General features: G+C 32.7%; 1 protein-coding gene across 1 annotated transcript; it reads right to left on the reverse strand.

Annotated features, from left to right (window-relative positions):
- Window positions 1–751: 751 nt before the first annotated feature.
- LOC110102561 (LIMR family protein At5g01460) lies at window positions 752–23,977 on the reverse strand. Its single transcript, XM_020830938.2, has 15 exons — window positions 23,323–23,977; window positions 23,153–23,238; window positions 21,495–21,613; window positions 21,066–21,176; window positions 20,775–20,873; window positions 20,531–20,653; window positions 8,437–8,499; window positions 8,291–8,355; window positions 7,634–7,743; window positions 7,426–7,540; window positions 7,281–7,346; window positions 1,574–1,684; window positions 1,440–1,506; window positions 1,286–1,357; window positions 752–1,108 (listed from the first exon to the last, which is right to left on the reverse strand). Exons 1-14 carry the CDS (start codon window positions 23,670–23,672, stop codon window positions 1,310–1,312), a joined length of 1,533 nt encoding a protein of 510 aa, XP_020686597.1. The 5' UTR covers window positions 23,673–23,977; the 3' UTR covers window positions 752–1,108; window positions 1,286–1,309.
- Between the last annotated feature and the right edge of the window lie 653 nt (window positions 23,978–24,630).

The raw sequence follows: 24,630 nt of genomic DNA on the forward strand, positions 1-24,630 counted from the left end.
AAAATTTTAAAACTACGATGTTCTCTTAGTTCAGCCTGTGATTCCACGTACAGTACTTAGCAAATACACACGAAGTGCAAGATAAGCTTCTAAATCAGTTGCCCATGATAGTCAGCCATTATCTTTGGATGCTAACCCCCTACTCTGAGGCTAGAGATGAGAGGATGAAGGCTTCATTTGAGACGGCTTTTTTATTGCTTCTTGAAACAGCTTTTTAGTATAAAAATTAAAATTTTTGTACTAGAAAGCTGCTTCAAGAAGCTGTAAAAAAGCCGTCTCAAACGAAGCCGAAGTGCATCTTTCTATTATTGGTTCAACCTTCTAGTATGATGATTCGGCTAGCTTGATATAGAAAACATTTAATAATTTGCATTTTGCTAGCTAAATAAATAAAAATTTGTAATTTAAGTATCTTTCTTTAAAATATTTGAAATAAGGGCTCTTCAATTTTTGAAATTATAATGTTAATCAAATGCGGGCCAGAGTTGAGCCTAATAATCAAAATTATAATGTAAATCAAAAGAAGGCTAAAATATTATAATGTGAATCAAAAGAGGGCCAAAGTAAGTCTGATATATTAGCGATCAAATTTGTTTTAAGAAGATTTGCTACACGCAACAAATGGAGTATATTACTTGCGGTGGATATTAATTAGACTTCTTTTAAATTAATAATTCTGACTGTAAGAAAATATTTGTCAGCATAAAAATATTCAAATAAATAAATAGACTAACAGAACTATGACAGACAATTGTGTGAAAAATAATATTATAAAAATTTGCTCAAAACAAACAATAAAGCCCGCTGATGTTAAATTTGTCAAGGTATAAAATTTTAAAACTACGATGTTCTCTTAGTTCAGCCTGTGATTCCACGTACAGTACTTAGCAAATACACACACCGGAAAATGAACTCATTACAAGCAAAGCATTAGACACTAAGAGACAAAACAGATTACAAGACCAGCAGATTCAAAAAAATTATAAAATACATCAGAACTCAAACGGAAAAATAAATTTCTGCATCCACCACAAGAGATCGTTATCGTAGTTTTCGATGCCATGAAGATCTATGTGCAATTAAGCTTTCAAGAACACGGACAATGCAACTACACAAGTTTGTGGAAGTCAGATTCATATTTGGATTAAGGCTTCGTTTGGAATGATTTTTTTATTGCTTCTTAAAACAGCTTTTTAGCACAAAAATTAAGAAGCGGGAAGAAAGCCGTCCCAAACGAAGCCTAAATTTTACTCAAAATTCAAATATAAAGAAACCAGGTACTTACAAGGGAGTGTAACCTGGAAAAAGATCAGCTGGATAATTGGAACCGAGCGTTTGGCTTCTTCTTCCTCCAGCCCTGAAGACAACAACCAATAGAAAACTAAGACACCAGATCTCAATATAATTGCTATGAATCAGGTTATATTCAGAAATCTTACAAATGTCAGATAGTATAGGAAAGTGATCGCGGCCAAAATGACAAAGGCGTAGGGGAAGATATTGTACCTGCAAACAATTTATATAATAAGAATACTGAAATATGAATTGCAGGTGTATTTTGATTCCAACTCACTTAAAAAGATATTTGATTCCACGAAGAGATTGCAGAGTATGGCCAAATATTTCCTGAGCAGCAGTTGCTTGCGCATAGGAACCAAATGCTGTGGCGCAAAACTGGATCACACTGCAGCAGAATACTTATATCAATATTAATCACTCAAACATTAAGAGTTGCCACAAATGGAATTGTACTTTATATATATATATATATATATATATATAGAGAGAGAGAGAGAGAGAGAGAGAGAAAGAGAGACCTTTTAGTTATTTTAAATCATAACCATTCAAATTTTATGAAGGATGAAGCATACGAATCGAGGCCAGGCCAATTAATTTTTTATGAAACACAAATCGTGCTCAACGAGTAGTTGAATGTCAACCGACTTAAACAACCTACAACTCGAAACTCACCGAGCCAGAAGTCGCCCAGAGCAAAATCTCATCATATTGACAAAGAGTTTCCTCAATACCAAGCTATAGAATTCACTTGAGAAGTCATAGCTGCTCACCCAAACTACACACTAACTGACTAAGAGTTCTTGCCAGAAAAAAAAACTCATCCTCAATCTGAAACTAGCCCAAACTTGCCAATTAGAAGGCAACCACAATCTAAAATTGTATGTTACATAACAAACTATAACGAGTCTAAACTTTGTACTTCATGTAAACGCACTATGTGGCCAACTCTATACCAATGACCTTAATCCCCACTTACCAATAGAGCATCAAATCAGGTGACCTTGTTCATTAAGCCAAAACTCCATCTCACTAAAGTCTCTCATAATTTCTTCAAGATTCACCTCTTAAACTCTCAAAATTATTTTTTAGCTAAATTTAGCTCACCCTTCTTTGTCAAAGAGATTTAATTGGGTGTTAGACATACCCACTTAAGTGAATCACCGACAACATAATAACTCTCTCATCATTTCCACTCTTTAATCCATATCTTTAGTTAGGTATTCGTATCTTTCCATGAGCAACATAGAATCAAACATCCTTTTAAGTGTGATAAGAGTGGATCATGTCAAAACAAAGAATCAAAACATGGAGCATCTTGAAGGCAAAGGACCTTGCACAATAAGCAACCTAACAATTAGTTGAGCAATTGCAAAACATAAAAGATTATCTCATGTAGATAATCCAAGGAACCTTCAAACACTTCTCACAAGCCGCTCTTACCCACTCTAATCAAGAGCGAGAGTCAACCCTCTCAAAGACACAACTGCTGCCTCAACTCCAACCCTTTCTGATGAAGAGTCATACCTCCCAGAGCAATACAACCGAGACTCCTCTCAACCATCACCTGATGAAGTGTCAAGCTCAACATACAAATGATTTTTCAATGTAAATTGCGAAAACTCCGTCACCACCAAAATTCAAGATGCTTCAGATGGATTCCTGCATAAGAAAATTGGACCCAACCAACTATGCTGCTTGCTTTGAGTTAACAATCTCCCTTCTCACTATTAGAGGTGTTGTGAAGTATTGAATTCTCTTCATCACTTCCAAGGAAGCACTACTATTTATGATGCACCATCACTTCTTCTTAAAGAGCCGTGCAGTCTTTGACACATATTGGACATGTCAAAAACATGTCCGATTAAAAAAATATTAAATAAAAATTGCACACATGTCCGACAAGCGTGTCTTAAATATTTTATGAAATTTTTTAAAATATACTTTCTTGTATTTAAAATTTTTATTTGTTTAAAATATAAAACTAAATTTTTTATTTCATATCTACAACTCCAAATCAATTGCCCGCACTCAATACCTCATTCATCGAATATTCTCATTGGTGGGTCGTGACTTTAGTTTCACAACAATTCCAATGTCATCTCAACATCGACGCCTGACATCGTTACAACATCGATATTTCAAAACCAACTCAACATCAAAGTCTTTGGCGTGTCTGATACGTATCAGAGTGTCGGATGTATGTCATGTCCGATAAGTGTTAGACATTGCATACATCATTGAGGAGAAACGTCGATGCATCATAGCATTCAGATGAGACTCTTATCAATTTCATTGAGTTGTCGGCTAGTAACTAAGTCTTGAATCTCCATTTCAACTAATCTCTCCCTACCTTCTAATCATTTCATGATTGGGCTTGGCATTTGTTCACAATCACAACACCTCAGAGCATATTGAATCCAGATAAATCTATAGGCAGGACCAGAGTCTTAATAATAAAACGGCTAAAGAAACAAGAGAAAAATGATGATATAAAGAGAATCTATAATGAGAAGTCTTGCATTTCAGTGGATTGCTTAAAAGTATAAAATTTGAATAAATGATCAAATGCATCAAGCTCATCATCTAACACCCTATTTATATGCTTGAGCTGAGGCTCAACACTACAGGAAATGTTATATCAAAATAATATAAATAAAATTAAATAACAATGCTTAGTAAGTGATTAATATAAAATGAGTTTAGCTTGCATGTAACCACAGAGAGTATATATTGAGTTCTAAGTAAGAGGCAATTGTATGCAAAGTCGCCTATCGACTTCACATAGGAAATTCTGGCAAATAGCTTTGATACTTAGACAAGTAGCCTTAGCGAGTTAGGCCAGTAGCCATAATGAGTTCAAGCAATTTTCCCTAATCGGCCCAAGGGTCGAGTACACTCGATTCAACAGCTTTGGCTAACTTGAAGGTGGTGGAGACTTCATTATGTTTCAAGTGACTTCAATGAATTGATCTTTCTGGCTTGATCAAAAAATCTCGAACTCTAGTCAAGTTCTATTTGAGGGTACATTAGAGATGTCCAAAATGTACATATAGTTTTTCATAGGATGGGCTATAAGATAACTCCTGGTGAAATTCATTTAAGTATGGAATTTGTGATAGAAATGCAATAGAGAAACCTAAAACTTGATTTGGCAACATCTTATGATCTTGCAATAAAGAAAAAAATATTTTCAAAAATAGAAAACGCATCTTACAAAATTAAAGCCACCAAACCACAAATAAGCTTCATTTAAATTACAATGAAGAAAAAATAAATTCATTTAATTAAAATTTAAGGCAATTTTAAAATAGTTTGACTATGAAATATAAAATAATAATAATGGATCTATATTTTAGGAGTATAAAACAACAGCCAAAGGAAATAAGGTGGTGGAACTTGAAAGTAATATCGTAGAACTTGAAATGTGAGAAATTATTTTACTGTTGACATAGGATGATCAGAGAGAATAAAAATTCTTCAATTAAACTAAATATGATTTGGTACAAGGTGGGTTTTTTTTTCCATTAGGAAGATTGTCATAGAAGTTCTAACAAAGTCGAGAAACAAATCATAAATTAGGAAGGAGAATTAGTGATGAAGTGAGAAGTTACAAAATTTTATTAAGGAAAAAAATATGCTTTTTAAAGAGGGGAAAATTTTTTTTACAATAGTTATAAAATGCTAAACTCATGTAACGAGTATAGTGAGCAAAGAAAAAACTTCTTCAAATGATTTATATAATAAGCAAGATGCTAAAGAAGAAGAAAAAGAAATAGAAGCAAAATATAACAGACCTAGATAGTTCAATCAAATTAGATGCTTACGAGAGAAAAAAATAGAATCTTAATTAAAGATGGAGACATCAAGGAAAAAAGAAACATGCTACTTGAGTTATTTTGGAAGAAAATTAATAAATAAAAAGGTATATTGTAGATTGGTTCGCAAAAGTTAAATGGACATAGTTCTGAAAAAAATGCATAAACATAATGTTTTAAACCGTAAGAGCTCTATTGAGATTTTGAGAGTAATGGGGAAACTATAATGATTTCCTTAAAAAATATTTTCAATAAACATTTAAAGTCTAAAATAATGTCAAATGATTGGATAAGAAATATTTTGATACCTCCTTTTGATAATAGAAGGAAACATTTAAGATTATGCTAATTGCAGAGAAATCAAACTTATAAATTATAGAATAAAGCTATGGGAGAGAAACAAGAATAAAAGAATCAGAAAAACTACAGAAATTTCAGATAATAGATTTTATTTCATAACAAAAAGATCAATTACATAAGCCATTTTTAATGTTAAAATAAGTAATTAAAAAATATAACGAGTGGAAAAAGAATCTTCTTATGTTTTTTTTACTTTAAGAAAGCAAGTGATCAAGTAACAAGAGAATTGAGTGGGTATGTTAAAATAATTAAAGATATGTATGATAAAATATTGGTTAATATTATAAATAGTTATAAAGTGACTAAAACCTTTTCAATTATAGTAAAAATTACATTAACGATCAACATTGAATCCACATATTTTTATATTGATATGGAAATGCTTACAAAATATACTCCATGTAACTCAATATATGATTTTTGTGGTGATATAGTTCTAATAAGTGAAAAATATGTTAAAATAAATGAAAAGTTAAAATAACAAAAAAAAAATTAAAAGGTGAATGACTTAGAATAAATTATGTACATAAAGACTAAAGGAACAAAAAGTTGAGGATGTCATAAAAACTTAGAGGTAAATTTTATAAAAAAAATATAAGAAACAAAATGGTCCCCAACTACTTAAGAAACTCAATTTAGGCCATTTACTTTTTAAATAGGAACCTAAATGATCCAAAAAAATAATAATTTGTTCAATATTTAAAGAATTAATTCACTAAATTGATACTTTTATATAGTTGGGAACTATTTTGGTCCTTCAGAAAAAATTGGGTTATCAATTTGGTCATTTTCTCTTTTATAAAATAGTAACTAAATTGACAATGTTACATAAGTCTAAGGCTTCGATTAGGACAGTTTTTTGCCACTATTTTTTCACTACTTTCAATAAATTTTTGTACTAAAAAGCTGTTGAAGAAAGCAGTAAAAAAACTTTCCCAAACAAAGCCTAAGTATTGGCCAGTAAAGAAAACATTACTAGTTATGTTGAGCATGCTAAAAATGAGAACGTTAAGATACATGTGTGAAAAAGCAAGATAGATGAAATAAAGAATGATTATATTAAAGAAATGCTTAGAATGATATCTATTAAAAAAAGATAATTAATAATAAGCTAATGTGGTTTAGATATACACAACCAAGATTAGAAAATTAACCAATTAGATGGGTAGATAAAATTAATGTTTGAGGATTAGGAAGAAAAAGAGGAAACCAAAAATAACATGGATAGAAATTATTAGATATGATTTGCAAAGTGTAAGTTTAACAAGCCAAGCTTCACTCAATCAGATTGAATGACAAATTTGGATTCCTAATGAAAATAAAAAAAAAAATGTTCGGGAATAACTAATGATGGAAATGATAATAATAAATATGAAATCAAATACAAACTATAAACAAAAAAACAGAAACAAGACAGGCATAACAAGTTTGGATTTGTAGTAAGATTGCCAAAGCCACCTACTTTAGCTTCAAAGAATCTAAAGAAAACAGTTTGAAATATTAAACTTAAGACGATCCAACAATGTGATCATAACCAAGGTACCTATGCTAAAAAGAAAGGATTTTTTGGTTAGGCGCCGGAGCTTGCCGGGTAGTACCCTCTATGGACTCGTTACGGAATTTCAGGTGTCAAAGTGCGGGCGAAAGACTGGGATGGGAAACGAAACGGAATGTAAAGATATTTTCCATAACGCTGTCATTTTCTCATGTGAATAATTCAGACTCAACTCAACAGGCATGGACATAGTTGCATGAATTAAAATAAGCAAATAACTAATGTCAACAAAATAGTTAGATATACAGCACCTGATAGAGCAAAGAAGTATAAGTCCCACATTGAAGAGAAAGGAGTTCATCAGGGTTGCTCCCCACCTAAATCAAAGTTGAAGTTAGGTTGGAAACAACAGGATGTGAAATATAAAAAGAACTACAAAAGGAGAATGCCAATTACTTCATTGGGTGAATGGTGATGAAAACTAATCTCAAACCAAGCATCATTGCTCCAGCTACAACTGCCATCAGGAGGTAGAAACAGAAAAAAGCAAATGCTACAGTACCTAGCAGCCCTGGATCACAAAATATCCTATTTAACATTAACAAAATATTACAAAAAAAAAAAAAAAAAGTTAGATTCATTAGGAGAGTTTGGAATAGCATACCCCAGAGATCATCTAGTTTGATGAAGACTTCATTTAAAAAAGGGGAAAGAGGAGGGTCTATCAACAAATATATCACGATATGAGCAAGCCATGCCACTGAAACAATTAACCTGGAATTAAGAGTGCATGGTTTTCACATTCGACACAACACATAATTTCTAAAACAATATTAATGAAGATATACATTATCAAAACATCACAGTAAAAATAGGGAGTTTCATACAAGTTCTAGTGATATAAGCGGATAAACAAACAAAGACAAATTTTAACTTGGAAATCGTTGTCATTAAGTAGAAGAAAATCTAGAAGGTGCAGTTTATTATAGGAATATAGGGATGATTATCCATAAGAGGTCGACCATTTAACACTGCTAATTGGCATAATATAGTGATTTCAAAAAACAGAAATACTTTTAAACACAAACAAAACATAAAATAAATATAAAAATAAAAAACAGGGTCAAATGGAGGCCATATTACAAAAATCGACCAACCATTCAATTACAAATATACTGTGTAAACACATTTACTCTCCTGAAAATGCACATGATCTAATATGAAGTTGAGGTTGAGTAAGCACATTTATGTTTTTCTAGTTAATATTTTTGAGTGAATATTTCTAACAAGGATTTAAATAACTATGGCTTCCAACACTTACCCAACAACACCCAGTACAAGCTTTGCAACATAGCCAAGGACAGTCATTGCCCAAGCAGTCTCTGCCTGCCAATGAAATAAAACACATCTCAAAAACAGATAATAGAATTCGGTACAACTTGTTGAATTATAAAGATTATTGTTTACCCTTTCTCCCTGAGGATACATCTCCTCTAACGTTTTCATATCATCCTCCAACACAAGCAACTCCTATAAGCCATAGAAAAGTAAGTCAATTTGGTGAATAATAAGAAAGCTAAGAATTTAACATTATTAGATAATACAATGGAGGATCGCTGCAGGATTTATTATAAGAATAAAATTATAAAGAAAAGTGCCAAACTCCACAAGCCTACCAGCTTTGCTAGAGCGATTCAGGCCTATGGAATTAATGAAATGTCAAAAGTAGCATCCCTTAAAAGCACAAAACCAATGTATAACTAATACGGGGAACCTCAAGTGACACCTAGGCTTTCATATTCCCATAGGTTAAGTTGGCAAGTTATACTTATATCTCTTATCAACTCCTTCCTGGGATTGTAGTAGAAGACTTCTAGGCTTCTTTTGCAAATTAGGACTACAGCAGAGAACAAGATCGCAACAATATAGGAATTTGCAGTAAATTTTGTACAATTGTCCCATTAAATTCTACATCAAATGTTAAATCTATATTAGAAATCTTACATCTTAAGATGACGTACATCAATAAACTTAATGATTTTAGAGAATTCGAATTTTAATAAAAAAAAATTAATTAATCTGTAAATTAAGGACTAAAAGCAAACTAATGACACTCCCATAAGTAGAACAAAAAAAGCCAGAAATCAACGAGGTGTTATTCCAAAAAGAAAGTCATTTGGATTTGCATACGGAAATAGAGCTCCCCTCCTAGTTAGGATACCTCCAAGCATGCAGGTAGAGCGCAAAGGCTTTTAGCAAAGCAAATTGGTGGTTAAAAGTTGGGTGAAGTCATTAAAAAAAATCGAAGGGGATATATGTAAATCTAAAACTTAATTTTTTACCGATGTACCTCCGCATCTATAGTAAAAAACAAGGCAACCAAAAAGAAAGACAAATAAATAGAGCTGGGATGCTCTATATCTTTCTTGGATTGGCGCATGATGGAGTCTGAAGTCATGTTCTGCTAATCATGAATGTTAGAAAAACCTATCAACATATAAGCATTCTTACTAGAAAAAACTATGGATTTTAAACAAAGCACCGAGGCCATTTAAGCTTAAGCGGAGTGGAGGGTGCTAACAATTTGAAAAAAGCATAATCATGCATCAAGTGGTGATAAAATGAATCATGTAGCTAAAATTAAACAAATAATCAATGCAAAATGTGCAAATTATGTTGATAAAAGGGTCAAACACAACATATAATAGCAACTATTAGACAAAATTTGGTTATTTTATTTTATTTTTTTTAAATCTAAAATCTTTCACCTAGTCAATAATTAGACCTAATTTTCTTGTAAGTAGCACTAGCATGAAGCAGTGTCAAATGCATTAGATTAACTGTTAGAATTCATAGAATTTGAGAAGGGTAAAAATACCTTCTAATTATTATACAAAATTATCCCTATTTATAGATCTATACAAGATGTCTTAATAAAGAAATAAATAACTTCTAATTGATACATAATTGCCTCAATATAATCCTTCCTAATTCAACTACCCAAATATAGAAAAATATTGGCATGATCCAGGTGAGCCTCCCACGGATTCTCATCCTAACTGTGGGATCAAATGCTAAGGGATGACTGAGATTTTGACACTCCCCCTCAAGCTGGAGACCAGCTTGCAATTACTCGCTCAGAGGTAGAGCTACATTGGTTATGGATAGGATATCAACCACCAGAGAAAGCCGGCAATGAATGCCGATGATGGAAAACTATCCTCAAAATTCCGACAATTAAGGCTGGTGGTGAAAATTTTGTATTCCTCAGGTTTCCAGCAATGAAGGTTGTACTGTGATATAGTAGCAATAAAGGCTGATTTGATCATGTCAGCAATAAAGGCTGATTTGCTTGTATCAGCAATATAGGATGATTTGATCAGCAATAAAGGCTAATTTGTTTATACTGGCAATAAAGGCTGATTTGAATATATCAGCAATAAAGGCTGTTTTCAGGTCTTAATCATGTCTCAAATCTGATTTAAGACTTCTTGCTGTTGTCGGCCTGTCTAAGATAATCGAGAGGGGCGTCTCTATGGATCTGAGCGGAATAGGAAAATCGGAAGGAGCTTTCGATCGAGTCGTCTGAGCAATGTAGCTCTGTCCGCGTTGTCAGCTCTATCCGCATCGTGAGCTCCGTCAGCAACCTTGGCTTCGATCGCAAGGCTTCGTTGCTTCTGCACGCACGAGAGTTGGCTCGCAATTAGGCGGCTCCTTCCCATGAGGTCTTGATGTTTCCTTCCTTTGACTTCGTCACAGTTTGCTCGGCCCGTCCAGTTTCATTCAACTTTAGGCTTCGGGCTTCTAGGTCCAGCGTTGCTTCTTCGGCTCCTTCGTGGTTGCGCTCCTTTGATGACTTTCCCTTTCTGTCGGATCGGAAGTTACGACATTTAATTGGGGTCGGTTGGGTATGCACGGAGGCTCCGCAAGAGCCGGGCAAGCGAAGTTTTGCAGTCGAATCTTTCAGGCGGAACCAGGTTCCCGCGTGCGATTCTTCTGGTCTGCAGAAGATCTCCCGTACATGCGCAGGGGGAAGCTGCTACTGTTGGCGGCGTCTGGCTTCGGCAAAGCTCCGCTCCAGCCATTGTTGGCAAAGCTTTGTCTGCGGCATCGTCTTCGGCACAGTTTCTCCCGAGCGGCTTCTCTCTGAGAACGACCGGCTAGGGTGGTTGAGCCTAGGCGCAAGAAGGGCCGCTCAGCTCTCAACGGGAGTCTCGTTCGTGGCTGTTCGGCTTTCTACTTTCCACGACTTTGGCCTTCCTCTCTAATGGGAAGTTCCGATTGGTGTTTCGGCTCCGTCTCGTCCCGTCCTGGCGTACACGGGTCGGCAGCATCTCGGATGCTTCGAGCTTCTTCTTTTCTCTTCCTCCTCCGACGATCTAGGATCATTCTTCGACGGCAATTAAGGTCGTTGGCTCTGATACCATGTTAGAATTCATAGAATTTGAGAAGGGTAAAAATACCTTCTAATTATTATACAAAATTATCCCTATTTATAGATCTATACAAGATGTCTTAATAAAGAAATAAATAACTTCTAATTGATACATAATTGCCTCAATATAATCCTTCCTAATTCAGCAACCCAAATATAGAAGAATATTGGCATGATCCAGGTGAGCCTCCCACGGATTCTCATCCTAACCGTGGGATCAAATGCTAAGGGATGACTGAGATTTTGACATTAACAAAGATATAAGTTCGGTTGACCATGTTGTAATTTTGTTGGGTTCTAGAAAATTAGGTCATTTGATTTTTAGTAGAAAATAAAATTATTTAGATGTAACAAAACAAAAGGCTAACAAGCATATGCTTATAAGAAAATCCGCATGCCCATATGCAAGTGTATGTATGTTATAAATGTTAATATTTATACATGCATATTTGCGTGTGTAAGAGTAATTCTTCCGTATCACCCACAATGACAAAAGCTATTTTAGTTCAGAACTATTATCAGATTGTCTCTAGTCTGAAAGAGAAATATTGAGGGTTGATATTTGGTTGACAATAATCGTAAAATTCACCTCAAAATAATGAATAAATCATCAAAAATAGTTGGATAAGGCTAGTGATGATGGCGATATTCAATTTAGAAACAAAACCAAACCAAATTGCTCCAATCATTTAACTTGATATAGTTTCAATTACAAAACTTGATTTGGTTGGTCGGGTTCAAGATACCTTCTTGGTTGTTCAGTCAATCAACTAACCACATAAACACCCTATGTCAATAATTAACATGTAAACGAAGCACCAAAAAAAATAACTTATTTATGATACTTAGGTTACTCTAAAATTACTACAACTTAAGAACATAAATGAAGCTAGCTCAATTCTCAAGTACATTTCAAAGTGAAATACACATTTCCCTGCATATATTTTGAAGTGATTGAGATAATAAAGTATTATATAAATAAATATAAAAAAATTTGATATTATATATGTAAATATAAATACATAAGAATTATGTAATAAATAGGTGAAATTGTTGGATGACTATAACACCCCAAGAGGGAGGATGAATTGAGATTTCTAAAATTTTTATTAAAAGAAGGCAATTAAAATAATTTTAAAGCTATTTTTTAAAAGAAATAAGTAATCACACAATTTTTTATAAAAATGATAAAGAAAAATTGATGCAAGAAATGAAAATAAGAGGCAAAATATTTTTATGTGGTTTGGCCTGAATTCCAATCCGACCTACATCCACGCTAGCCAACTCTCGGGCTAGAATCCACTAATCTCAAGTTTTCCTTGCAAACCTCACTTTTTAAAACCAAAGAAGTTGTTTACAAAAAGAGTACTCTCCTACACGGGGGAGTACAACCCAATCTAATTACAATTTAAACTTCACTAAACCAAATGAATTAGATCAAGAAAAAGGAAAATACAATTTGATATAAATAATACAAGCTTAAATTATCTTGCAATTAAATTACCAAAATATTTGAGGTAATCTTACAATTTAATTTTAATCACCTCAATACTTACAAATGGAATATAAAATTTGCTCAATTTAAGATAGATTTATATTTTGATAAAAAAATTAATAATATTTTAAATGAAAATATTTTTCTTGCTGGTTTAAACTTATAACTCCTCAAATCACATAATACTTTTAAAAATGAATTATATTTGAAATGCAAATCTATGCCACATAAAAAAAAATGCTTGTCTTGTTATCTTTATGGATTTAAAAGATTTAACATATAAAACTTAATATAATATTATCAACTAATATTTCACAAAATAATAAATATTTTCAAGAAAAATATATAGTGAAACCTAAAATAACAACAAGTAAATATTTAAAGAAAAAAATAAACTTAAAAACTCCAAAAAATGTTACACGATTTAGTACGTTAAAGTTTTTCAACTAAGAATTTGATATCGCAAGTGAAAAGAGCTCTTGAAATGAAAATCAAAGTTTTTCCCTCAAAATTTAGTATGAAATGAAGGAAAAATGAATGGAAAAAATGCTGGGGTTTCTCTTTTATATAGCTCTCGCATGAAGAGAAAAAGGGATATTTAAAGGGAAATGATAATTAAAGCTAAATTTGAATAAAATTATTAATTTAATATTAACTTATGTACTAATAATATTATATTTGATAAATAATTCATTTATATTAATGAAATATAAATTTCAAACGGCTATAAAACGGCTAGTCACATTGATAAGTCAAAAATTCTTCATATACAATCAAAATAAGGCAAAAACAACTACCTAACAAATAATATTAAAATAGGATAATGTTTATAAATTTATTATAAATTTAATATAATTCCAAATGGGGCATATAACCTATCAATTTCTATCTACAGAATTCAATAAATCTAATGAAATAAAAATTATGCATTATTTCTATTCAAATAATATTATATTCAGTAAAATAAAAACTTATACATATTTTCATGTATTTGAATATTCATACAATAATATGATGTAATTTAGATAAAATTAATTATACATTAGTAAATTTATATGAAACAAGTTTAATTCAAAATAAATACGTAATAAATTTTTACCACATAAGCTTTCATTTAATTTCCCTGATTAATTATCTTCCATAATAGTTTTAAAATTATTTTAATTATCTTTTTTTAATAAAAATTTTAAAAACACCTATTCCTCCCCCCCCCCCCCCCTTCCCCCCCCCCCCCCCCCTCTTAGGGTGTCATAATCATCCAACAATTTGTATCAAAGCATTGGCTCTTTTTATTTTGACTTAACATCCTAGTAGGAACACTTATAAACTATGGCACAAGATTTTCCTAAGGGTTCACTTCCCAAAGGACAATCCACTATTGTTAGATAATGTTCCTTTTGATTATTGGAAAATAAGAATTAATACATTCTTAAGAGGAAAAGACTCTCATATGTGGCACATGCTTACACACCAATATCATACACCCACTAAAGAAATTAATGGAATTAAAATTGAAAAACCTTTTGATGAATGGATTGCATTAAAGAGGGAATTAGATGAGTTAAATGTTATGGCATATAATACTTTGCATTATTCACTTCTTTCAGATAATTATATGAAAATTTCAATGTTAAATTTAACAAAAGAATTTTGGGATAAATTAATTATTACTTATGAAGGTACTAGTGAAGCTAAAGATGCTCACATAAATAGACTTGTTCATGAATAGGAATTCTTTCGTATGTCTCCTTCTAAATCTATTTCTGATATTAATACAAGATTTATGAAAATAATTAATATATTACATTCTCTTGGAAGAATATATAAGAATCAAGACTTAGTCTATAAGATTCTTAGATGCCTTCCCAAAGAATGGGATGCTAAAGTAACTGTAATTAGTGAGGCTAAAGATTTATCTACTTATCCACTTGATCAGTTTTTGAGTTCTTTGATAGCACATGAACAAATTATATAGCTCAAATAAATAAATTGGATAGCTCTTCTAAGAAAGAGAAAGAGAAAGGTAAAACCATTGCATTATAGGTTGATGATAATGATCAAAAGCTTTATAAGAGTATGATTAATTTACTTTTGTATCTTATTACTAGTCGGCCTGGTATTATATTTGTTGTATGTTTGTGTGAAAGATTTTAAGCTAATCCTAAGGAATCACACTTAACAGCAGTTACACGAATATTTCGCTATTTGATTGGAACTCTTGAGTTAGGTTTATGGTATCTAAAAAATTTATTATTGATGTAATCAACAAATTAGCTTGATCGGGCACGAATCTCGAGGAAAAAGCTAGTTGGAAACTTCAAAAATTAATTTTGGGAGCACCCGAACTCCGATTTCAGCGAGCTTACAGTCAAACTGAGTGTCTCGGAAATACGAACCCAACGACTCCAAGATCAACCCAATCCGAGCCCAAATGAGTCTGAATCAAGGGCTCAAAGCGCTGTTGGAAGGTTCAAACCGCAATTTGAGTTACCAAACGGTCTCCGATTTTGACGAGCTTATACTCGAATCGAACGGCTCGACGAGACGAATCCAACGAGCCCAAGATCGCCGAATTCCGACATCATTAAGGCCTTCAAATGCCCAACGAACGGTGCATGATCAAAGGATTTGATATCAACCGTCCATTCAAAACACTCCCAATTCGCCCTTGATCTCACGCCTATTTACGGGCTATGCCACTCCAGAAAAACTATAAATAGAGCCCTCATTCTACACCAAAGGGACGGAAGTGAAGAGAGAGAAGAATAAGAGAAGAAGGAGGAGAAGGAAGAAGCTCCTCCTCGACCACCGCCGGAGCTCTTCCTGCCGCCTGAACACGCCGAGATTCTGCCAGATATTTGGGAGAATGCCAGAATTCTTCCCAACTTCCACAAATGTAGAAATTCTTCTCAATTAACGACAGAGTTCCCTCCTGATGCCGAAACTCCGCCCAAGTGAGGCCGGAGTTCTCTTCTGCCACCAACAGACGTCAGATTTCTACCCGATGTCGCACCTTCACTCTTCACCAAAGTTTCTACCCGACGCCAGACTTCTACCGGTTATCAGACTTCGCTGGATGTCTACGCGAAGATGGATTTCTTTCCATTGCTGGATTTTTACATGACGTTGTCCTTCTGATCGTCGTTGTCAAACTACAGTCCTTCTGACCTCTGCTGCCAACCGACTATGGTCCTCCTGACTTATGTCGCCCGCCGACTACAATCTTTCCGACATCTGTCGCCAGCCGACTACGGTCCTCCTGACTTACGTCGCCCGCCGACTACAATCTTTCCGACCTCTGTCGCCCACCGACTAGGGTCCTCCTGACTTACATCGCCCGCCGACTACAATCCTTTCGACCTCCGTCGCCAGCCGACTACGGTCCTCCTGACTTACGTCGCCCACCGACTACAAGCCTTCCGACCTCCGTCGCCCGCTAACTACGGTCCTCCCGACCAAACGAGCATGCCAATAGTGATTCTTTGTATTCACATCATGTAATGTACTCAATAAAATGTACATCAAGTTAAGGCCTTCTCCCAATGAAGGGCCTCATTTGTAATCGACTGCAATACTAGTGGATTCATTCAAACTGGGCTAGGCCCCGTGGTTTTCCCCCTTTTCAGGGGTTTTCCACGTAAAAATCTTGGTGTCTCATAAATGCTAGATGCTCTCTCTTATCTGATTGCGTGCCGGATTTCCGTACAATGCTAAGACGATAAACTTATATTTCTCTACCGCCGCGAATAATCCTGGACGCAACAATTATCATGTAATTTAGTTGCATATTCTGATGCAGATTATGCTAGTTGTAAGGTTGATAGAAAAAGCACATCTAAAACATGTCAATTTTTAGGATCATCAATTATTTATTGGTCTTCTAAAAAACAAATTTTGTCATTTTATCTACTGTTGAAGCAGAGTACATAGCCGCAGGTAGTTGTGTTGCTCAAGTTTTATTGCTAAAACAACAATTAGAATATGTTGGAATTAAGCTTAAAAATATTCTCATTAAATGTGATAATACAAGTGTTATAAGTTTAACAAAAAATCCTATACAACATTCATGAACTAAACACATAGAAATTAGACATCATTTTATTAGAGATCATATTAATAAAAATGATATGGATATAGATTTTATAAACATAGATTCTTAAATAGCTGATATTTTTACAAAACCTTTAGTTGAAGAGAGATTTTACATGTTAAGACGTATGCTTGGGATGTTAGACCCTAACATTTAAATTTCTTATATTATTTTTTGTAATTATTTTTTATGTTGTCAAAGGGGGAGAAAAAATTATATATGTTGGTCATAATTTTTTTTAGATGCATATATTTAGAGAGAGATATTTTTAAAGCAAATTAACACTCAAAAATATTTTTTAATTATTATATATATTTTTCTAATACTTAAAAGTTATGATAAAAGATTAATTTGCACCATTGTTATAATTATGCCCAACATAAGTTTGTCATCATAAAAGAGAAGGAAATTATTGATATTATCACCTCATGACCTATTCTAGAGATTTTGATGATAACAAATATATGCTTGAATGTTCTAATTTGTGTGTTAAATATTTCATACGTAATGATTTGATGGATGTGCATGATATTTACTTATGTGAAATTTACATTACAAAACTCAAGTTCAATAAAAAATTGAGTTGAAAGTACTCAAGATAGACCAAGATGGAAAGCTTGAAGATTTTATGTCAATATTTGACACGACCAGAAAATCCGACCCGAACTCGATCTACAAAATTCAGGTTCGGGTCAACCCGAATCGGGTCGAGTTCAATTAAGAGATTTCGACCCGTTTGAAAAACCGTGTCAGGTTCGGGTTAACCCGAAAACTCAAAATAAACCTGGTTCAAACTATTTTTAATTAATTTAGGAGGATTTTAAAAGATTATTATGAATAAGTAAATACTATATCCAAAAAAATAATAAAACATGTTGCCCAAATTGAATTAAGCTTGATTTATTTAAAATTGATTGAAGTAAATCTTACCTAAATTCAATTTAGGTTTAAATAAATCGAATTAAATAAAAATATTTAGTAAAACACACCCAAAGTAGATATTTTGATGATAACAAACATATGATTGAATGTTCTAATTTGTGTGTTAAATATTTCAGACGTAATGATTTGATGGATGTCCGTGATATTTACTTATATAGAATTTACATTACAAAACTTAAGTTCAATAAAAAATTGAGTTGAAAGAACTAAAGATAAACCAAGATGAAAAGCTTGAAGATTTTGTGTCAATATTTGACACGACCCAAAAATTCGACACGAACTCGACCTACAAAATTCGGGTTCGGGTCAACCCGAATCGGGTCGAGTTTAGTTAAGGGATCCGTTTGAAAAATCGTGTCAGGTTCGGGTTAACCCGGAAACTCGAAATAAACCCGGTTTAAACCATTTTTAATTAACTTAGGAGGATTTTAAAAGCTTATTATGAATAAGTAAATACTATATCCAAAAAAATAATAAAACATGTTACCCAAATTGAATTAAGCTTGATTTCTTTAAAATTGATTGAAGTAAATCTTACCTAAATTTAATTTAGGTTTAAATAAATCGAATTAAATAAAAAAATTTAATAAAACACACCTGAAGTAGGCCAGGTTCAGGTTCGAAAAACCAACTAGTTAGCAAAAACGGGTCGGGTCGAACAGTGTCGGGTCAATTCCGGGTTGGACCCAAACCCGACCCATAACTCGATTTTGAGAACCCTAAGGAGTATGTTAGATGCTTATTAATATTTATTTGCATGGTTTGATTTGCTTTTAATTTAAATATTTATTTAAATGATATACATATTACTAATTAAGAATAAGCATGTCTTAGAAATCTACAAGATTTCTTTATTAAATAAATTTTATAAGCTTCATTATTATCAAATATGAAAAGATAATTAATCAAGGTAATTGCATGTAATAAGCTTATGTCGTAAAAATTTATTACGTATTCATTTTGAATTAAACTTGTTTCATATAAATTTACTGATGTATAATTAATTGATTTGAATTACATTATAGTATTGTATGAATATTTAAATACTTAAAAATATGGATAATTTTTTATTTTGCTGAATATGATATTATTTTAATAGAAACATAAATTAATTTTTATTTCATTAGATTCTTTGAATTTTGTAGATAGAAATTGATATGTTATATAACCCATTTAGAGCTATATTGAATTTATAATGAATTTATAAGCATTATCCAATTTTAATATTATTTATTGGATAGCTAGATTTTGTCTTATTTTGGATATATATGAAGACTTTTTGACTTGTCCATATGACTAGTTGTTTTATAACTATTTAAAATATATTTCATTAATATAAATGAATTATTTATCATATATAATATTACTAATTCATAAGTTAATATTAGATTTATAATTTTATTCAATTTTAGCTTTAATTATTATTTCTCTTTGAATATCACTCTTCCTCTTCATGTGAGGGCTATTTAAAAGAAAAAACTACAATATTTTCTTCATTCGTTTTTCCTTCCTTACATATTAAATCTTGAGAAAAGAAACATTGATTTTCATTCCAATAGCTCTTTTCATTTGCAAGATCAAAATCTTAATTTGAAAGCTTTAACGCACTAAATCGTATAACATCTCTTCGAGTTCTTGAGTTTGTTTTCTTTCTCTAAATATTTACTTGTTGTTATTTTAGTTTTCACACATATATATATTTTTTTTAAATATTTCTTATTTGGTGAAATACTAATTGAGAATATTATATTAAATTTTCTATGTTAAATCTTTTAAATTCATAAAGATAAAAAAGGTAAGTATTTTTATTTTCTTTTATGCGGCATAGATTTGCATTTCAAATCTAATTTATTTTTAAAAGTAGTGATTTGAGGAGTTATAAGTTTAAATCAACAAGAAAAATATTTTTATTTAAAATATTATTCATATTTTTATCAAAATATAAATTTATCTTAAATTGAATAAATTTTATATTTCATTTTTACATACTGAGGTGATTAAAATTAAATTATAAGATCATCTCAAATATTTTGGTTATTTTATTTTAAGATAATTTAAACTTGTATTATTTATATCAAATCGTATTTTTGCTTTTTTTTTATCTAAGTCATTTGATTTAGTGAAGTTTAAATTTTAATTAGATTGGGTTGTACTCGTTAGTATATGAGAGTACTTAGATTGTAAACAACTTTAGTTTAAATAAGTGAGGTTTGCAAGGCAAACCTAGGATTAGTGGATTCTAGCCCGAGAGTTGGATAGTGTAAATATAGGTCAAATTAGAATCCTGGACGAAACACGTAAAAATATTGTGCCTCTTATTTGCATTTGTTGTATAAATTTTCCTTTATTATTTTCATAAAAATTGTGTAATTACTTCTTCTTTTTAAAATAGATTTAAAATTATTTTTGTCTTCTTTTAATAAAAAATTTTAAAATCTCAATTCACCCCACTCTTGGGGTGCCATGGTCCTCCAACAGAAACCCCCTTTATAGTTATAGAGATTAATAAAAGTATTGCCTAATAACACATAGAAAATTAAAATTCAGAAAAATATTGAAACTTATCAGGAGATGAAATAGAAGATAAAAGTGTCAATACCTTCTCAACAGCCTTAACATTCTTGCGCCATTTTCTTCCCTTGGATCCACTTCTCTCTTCCTCGCGAAGAGCCTCAGCTGCTTTCTTCAGTTCTCTAGCCTTCTTACCTAATTCAGTTGCCTCCTGTTTCAACTCCAACAAAACTATAAATATGAGACCTGCACAGCTACAAGTTGATAATAAAGAAAATTTAAAAAAAAAAACACTTTATACAAAAGATAAAGAAGCTAATCACAAGACAAACCTTGATGTATTGTGAACGAGTGATAACTGCTTTGGGACGCCTGATAAATGAAAATATAAGGCCTAGTGGAAGGCTAGCAATCCCGACACCACCAAATATCTAATGTGACACCAAAAAATCCACTTAGAGCTTAAATGATATAGATGGAGGAACAAATCGGAAATTTGCACACGGATGAAGAGCAGCAACTAATAACTTCTAAAGTTAAATAAACACTTAATACAGAATAAAATCAATGAACTACTAGAGACAAATAAAAATAACATCAAGCATTTTAGATTAAAAACTCACCGTGAAAAGAACAGATCCAACAATAGTTGCAAGAGCAACCACATATTCTGGAAAGCTAGCTCGCATTGTCCATGTTGATTCTGAAGAAGCACTAGCCAGGTATGCAGCACACTATACTCAGAACAGAGGATAGAAAAGAGTAATTATTGTGATAAAAAAATTTGGTAGACTATTATAACGAAAACATACAAGTGACCACAAAATAATGAAAATGTCCGCTAAAAAAAATATTAAAAAAATAAAATAAAAAAATAAAAAAAGAAAATGTCCGCTATTTAAAAACTTTCAAAGATAAGCTGAAAATTACATTCTTCAAATTCATGTCCAGTGTAAGAGCTAGAGGAGGATCTTTTCAAAGCATATCAATGGGAATAGTATTCCCCCAAAAATCTCTGAATCTATGTCAAGTAAAAATAGCATAAGACAAACCTGATGAGCTGCTGAACCAATACAAGGTTGGCTGCGGGAGAACTCAGTCCAAGAAGTTGGAAAATTTGTTGAAGCAGAAGAAAGGTGCCTAACATTGAAGTCAACTTTGCCTACTAGCCCTGATGCCATGAAAGTGATGTCATTAAAGGAGAATAGAGGTTACATCCATCCGAAACAGGAAAGATGACAAGAAAGAACAAATTCATAATATGAGAAATCATTCAAATTCTTAAAGATGAATAACATTTACTAAGTTGTTACTTTAGCTAAATATAGATAATGTTAAGAAATGACAGCGACTTATGACTACCAAGAAGAATATAAGCATATAAGAAATGAACTTCCCAGGGAAAATCTGGCTTATTATGTAAACATCATAAGCAATTCATTAATCCATATAACACAAGGTTAACATTGTTGCAAGGATGTTTTGGCATGCACACAATCCTAACTTATCCAAAATCAAAATAAAATGATTAAAAATTCACCCATCAGTAATCACTCCAGCATTGAGGAGAAAGATATAAGAACCTTAATGTAAATAACTGAGGTGGGTGAATTTGGTGCTACCATTATGAAATACAATACATAATGGAGTTCTCAATGACTATGTTCCAGTATTTATACCAGGCTTTAGAATGAGGAATAGAATTATTGATGAAAATAAATTCATACCATCTCCTCCCTTGTAACCAATGTAAAAGTTTTCTTCCCTTTGAAAAATTTAAACTTTCATTATCCAAATAAAAAACTACATTTTCAGTCCAGGAATGAATATGCCTTTCACATAATAACCGAGACAAATAAGATCACAAAAGTTTATCGGCGTAGCGCTGTAAGTAGACACATGTCCCAAATAACCATCAATAATCATTGCGCTGCAAGATACTATGCGGATCATTTTTAAATAGGTAATATAAACAGAAGCCAATAAAAGATAGGTGATTCATAAATTTACAATACAAGCATCTTTGGTCGAAACCTTATTGATAATAATAACAATTAGCCAACTCGCCCAGTTAAAACCATAATTTCAGTTGATTAAGTTATCTATCCAAGACTACTAAATAGAGAAATTTTCTTGTAAAGAAAATAATGGTTCAGTCTTGCCATCTTGGGAACGAGACTATAATAAACAAGTTGATTTATTTAAACAATATAAATTTTAATGCTCCAACCTTTTCCAATCTTTCAGTCACTCAAAACACTATTTTGTCTTAATTGCCTACACTAACTCATTTTTCTTTCAACACTCTGTCCTAGCTTCAATAGGTTCAAGTTGTTTGATGCATTTACAAAAAAGCTACATCATAATCACAACGATTAAAAAGTAAATTCAGAACAATAACACATTTTGGCAATTTCAAATATCATGCATTCCTCAGAAACCAATGATCCAATCAAATTTGAACATAGAGAAACAGGAAACTCTACCGTCAGCTAATTGGGCTGCTTACAGTTAGAAAACAAGTTTTGAAAATAATGAATTTTCTATATTCCATCATTTGGCCAAATGTAGTTGGAAATCAGTATAAATTTTCAACCTCAGAAACATATTCAAAGTCCCTCAAGCAGCCAGAAAAGCCCTAAACAAAAAAAGTATAAATTAACATATAAATAAAATCTCAATCACAAAGAAAAGAGTGTAGGAACATAACCGTAAAGTATCCCAAGCGCAAGCGCGCAGACAACAACGGAGACAGCAACCCACAACATCGCACTCAACAGCCTTTTCCCCACGCTCCTGTCAAAAAATTCAAAACCTTTTGAGCAACAAAATTAGCCGAAGGGAAAAAACGAAACATAAGCTAGTCATAAAGCAAACGACTTGTCCATGTCCCCCTCGTAGTAGAACATAGCAAAGGGGATGAAGAAGAAGACGAGAACGGCGTCAGTGATGTACACGACGAGCCACAGCGTCTTCATCGGAAGCGTGAGATTGCAAGCGCCGTTATAAATGGCATGGCGGCAGGCTTGCCGGTTGGCAACATCGCCCGGAAGCATCAATATCGAGATGACGGCGATGGAGAGACCGATGACGACAACGAGTTTCGGGAAATAGGCTTGGTTCTTGTCGTCAGGGTGCTGGTAGTTCACCAGCAAATAGACATTGAAGAGTAAAACAAGGACGCATACCACCACCGCTACAATCACCAGCGCCAAGTTGAAATCCCCCATCGTTTTCCCTATGGATTGCCGGATCTAGATCCGGCTCTTAACAGATCTCTCAGCCTTCTCCTCCGTCCCCTTCCCGCAAGTTTCCTCTCCGTCTCCTTCTCGAATGCCTTCCTATTTCTTCCTCCTCCTTTGATTCTATCGGGGAGGTGAAACCGATTCAAATTCCACCCTTTACTCTTTCTGGGAGTTGCTCGTCTTCGGACTTGGAAAAGGAGAAATGGAGTTCGTGACCCGTGGGCGGAACCTGGGGCATCGACTGGGTGGAGAGTTAACGAGGGCTAGGCTGGCAGGCGGACCGAATCGTATTGACTCCAGGCTTATTTATAGATCGATCAAAAGCTTAGCCCGATCGGACCTCTTCTGGACCCATTTGATACAGCTGGTTTCAGGAAATGCCGTCTCTCCATCGAGAAATTCACCAGCCACCTCTGACGCTCCATTTTTGTTTTTTTTTTTTAATTATATTTTAAATTGATAAGTTATTTTCAAAATTTCTCGAGATAATTTCTATGTACAACAACAACATCAAACTTTTATTCCATTATATAGGGTCGACTACATGAATCTTTTTTCTCCGTAATGTCATATTAAAAGTCAAATTCCCATTTAAATTTACTAAAAAAAGGTCATGCTCTTTTAAATCTAATTTCTATGTATGAAATAAATTAATTTATATATATATATATATATATATATCTCAAATAAAACATGACATCAAGTGTATATAATTATATATTCATGTCATGGCTCTTAATAACACTAGTTTAATTAGACGTGTATCAAACCTATATTAATAGGATTTTTAAAATTAATAGGAAGAAAAAAATAGTATATTTAATTGATTTTTTTTTTGTGATGACGAGGAACCGTCCGCTGCCACCCTGACTTGGTCAGGGCGCGATATTTTAATTTTTTAAATGATTGTTTTATTTTTTTACTTAAAACTAGGAATTAAAGT

Source organism: Dendrobium catenatum, unplaced genomic scaffold, assembly GCF_001605985.2.
Source record: "Dendrobium catenatum unplaced genomic scaffold, ASM160598v2 fragScaff_scaffold_716, whole genome shotgun sequence".
NCBI lineage: Eukaryota > Viridiplantae > Streptophyta > Magnoliopsida > Asparagales > Orchidaceae > Dendrobium > Dendrobium catenatum.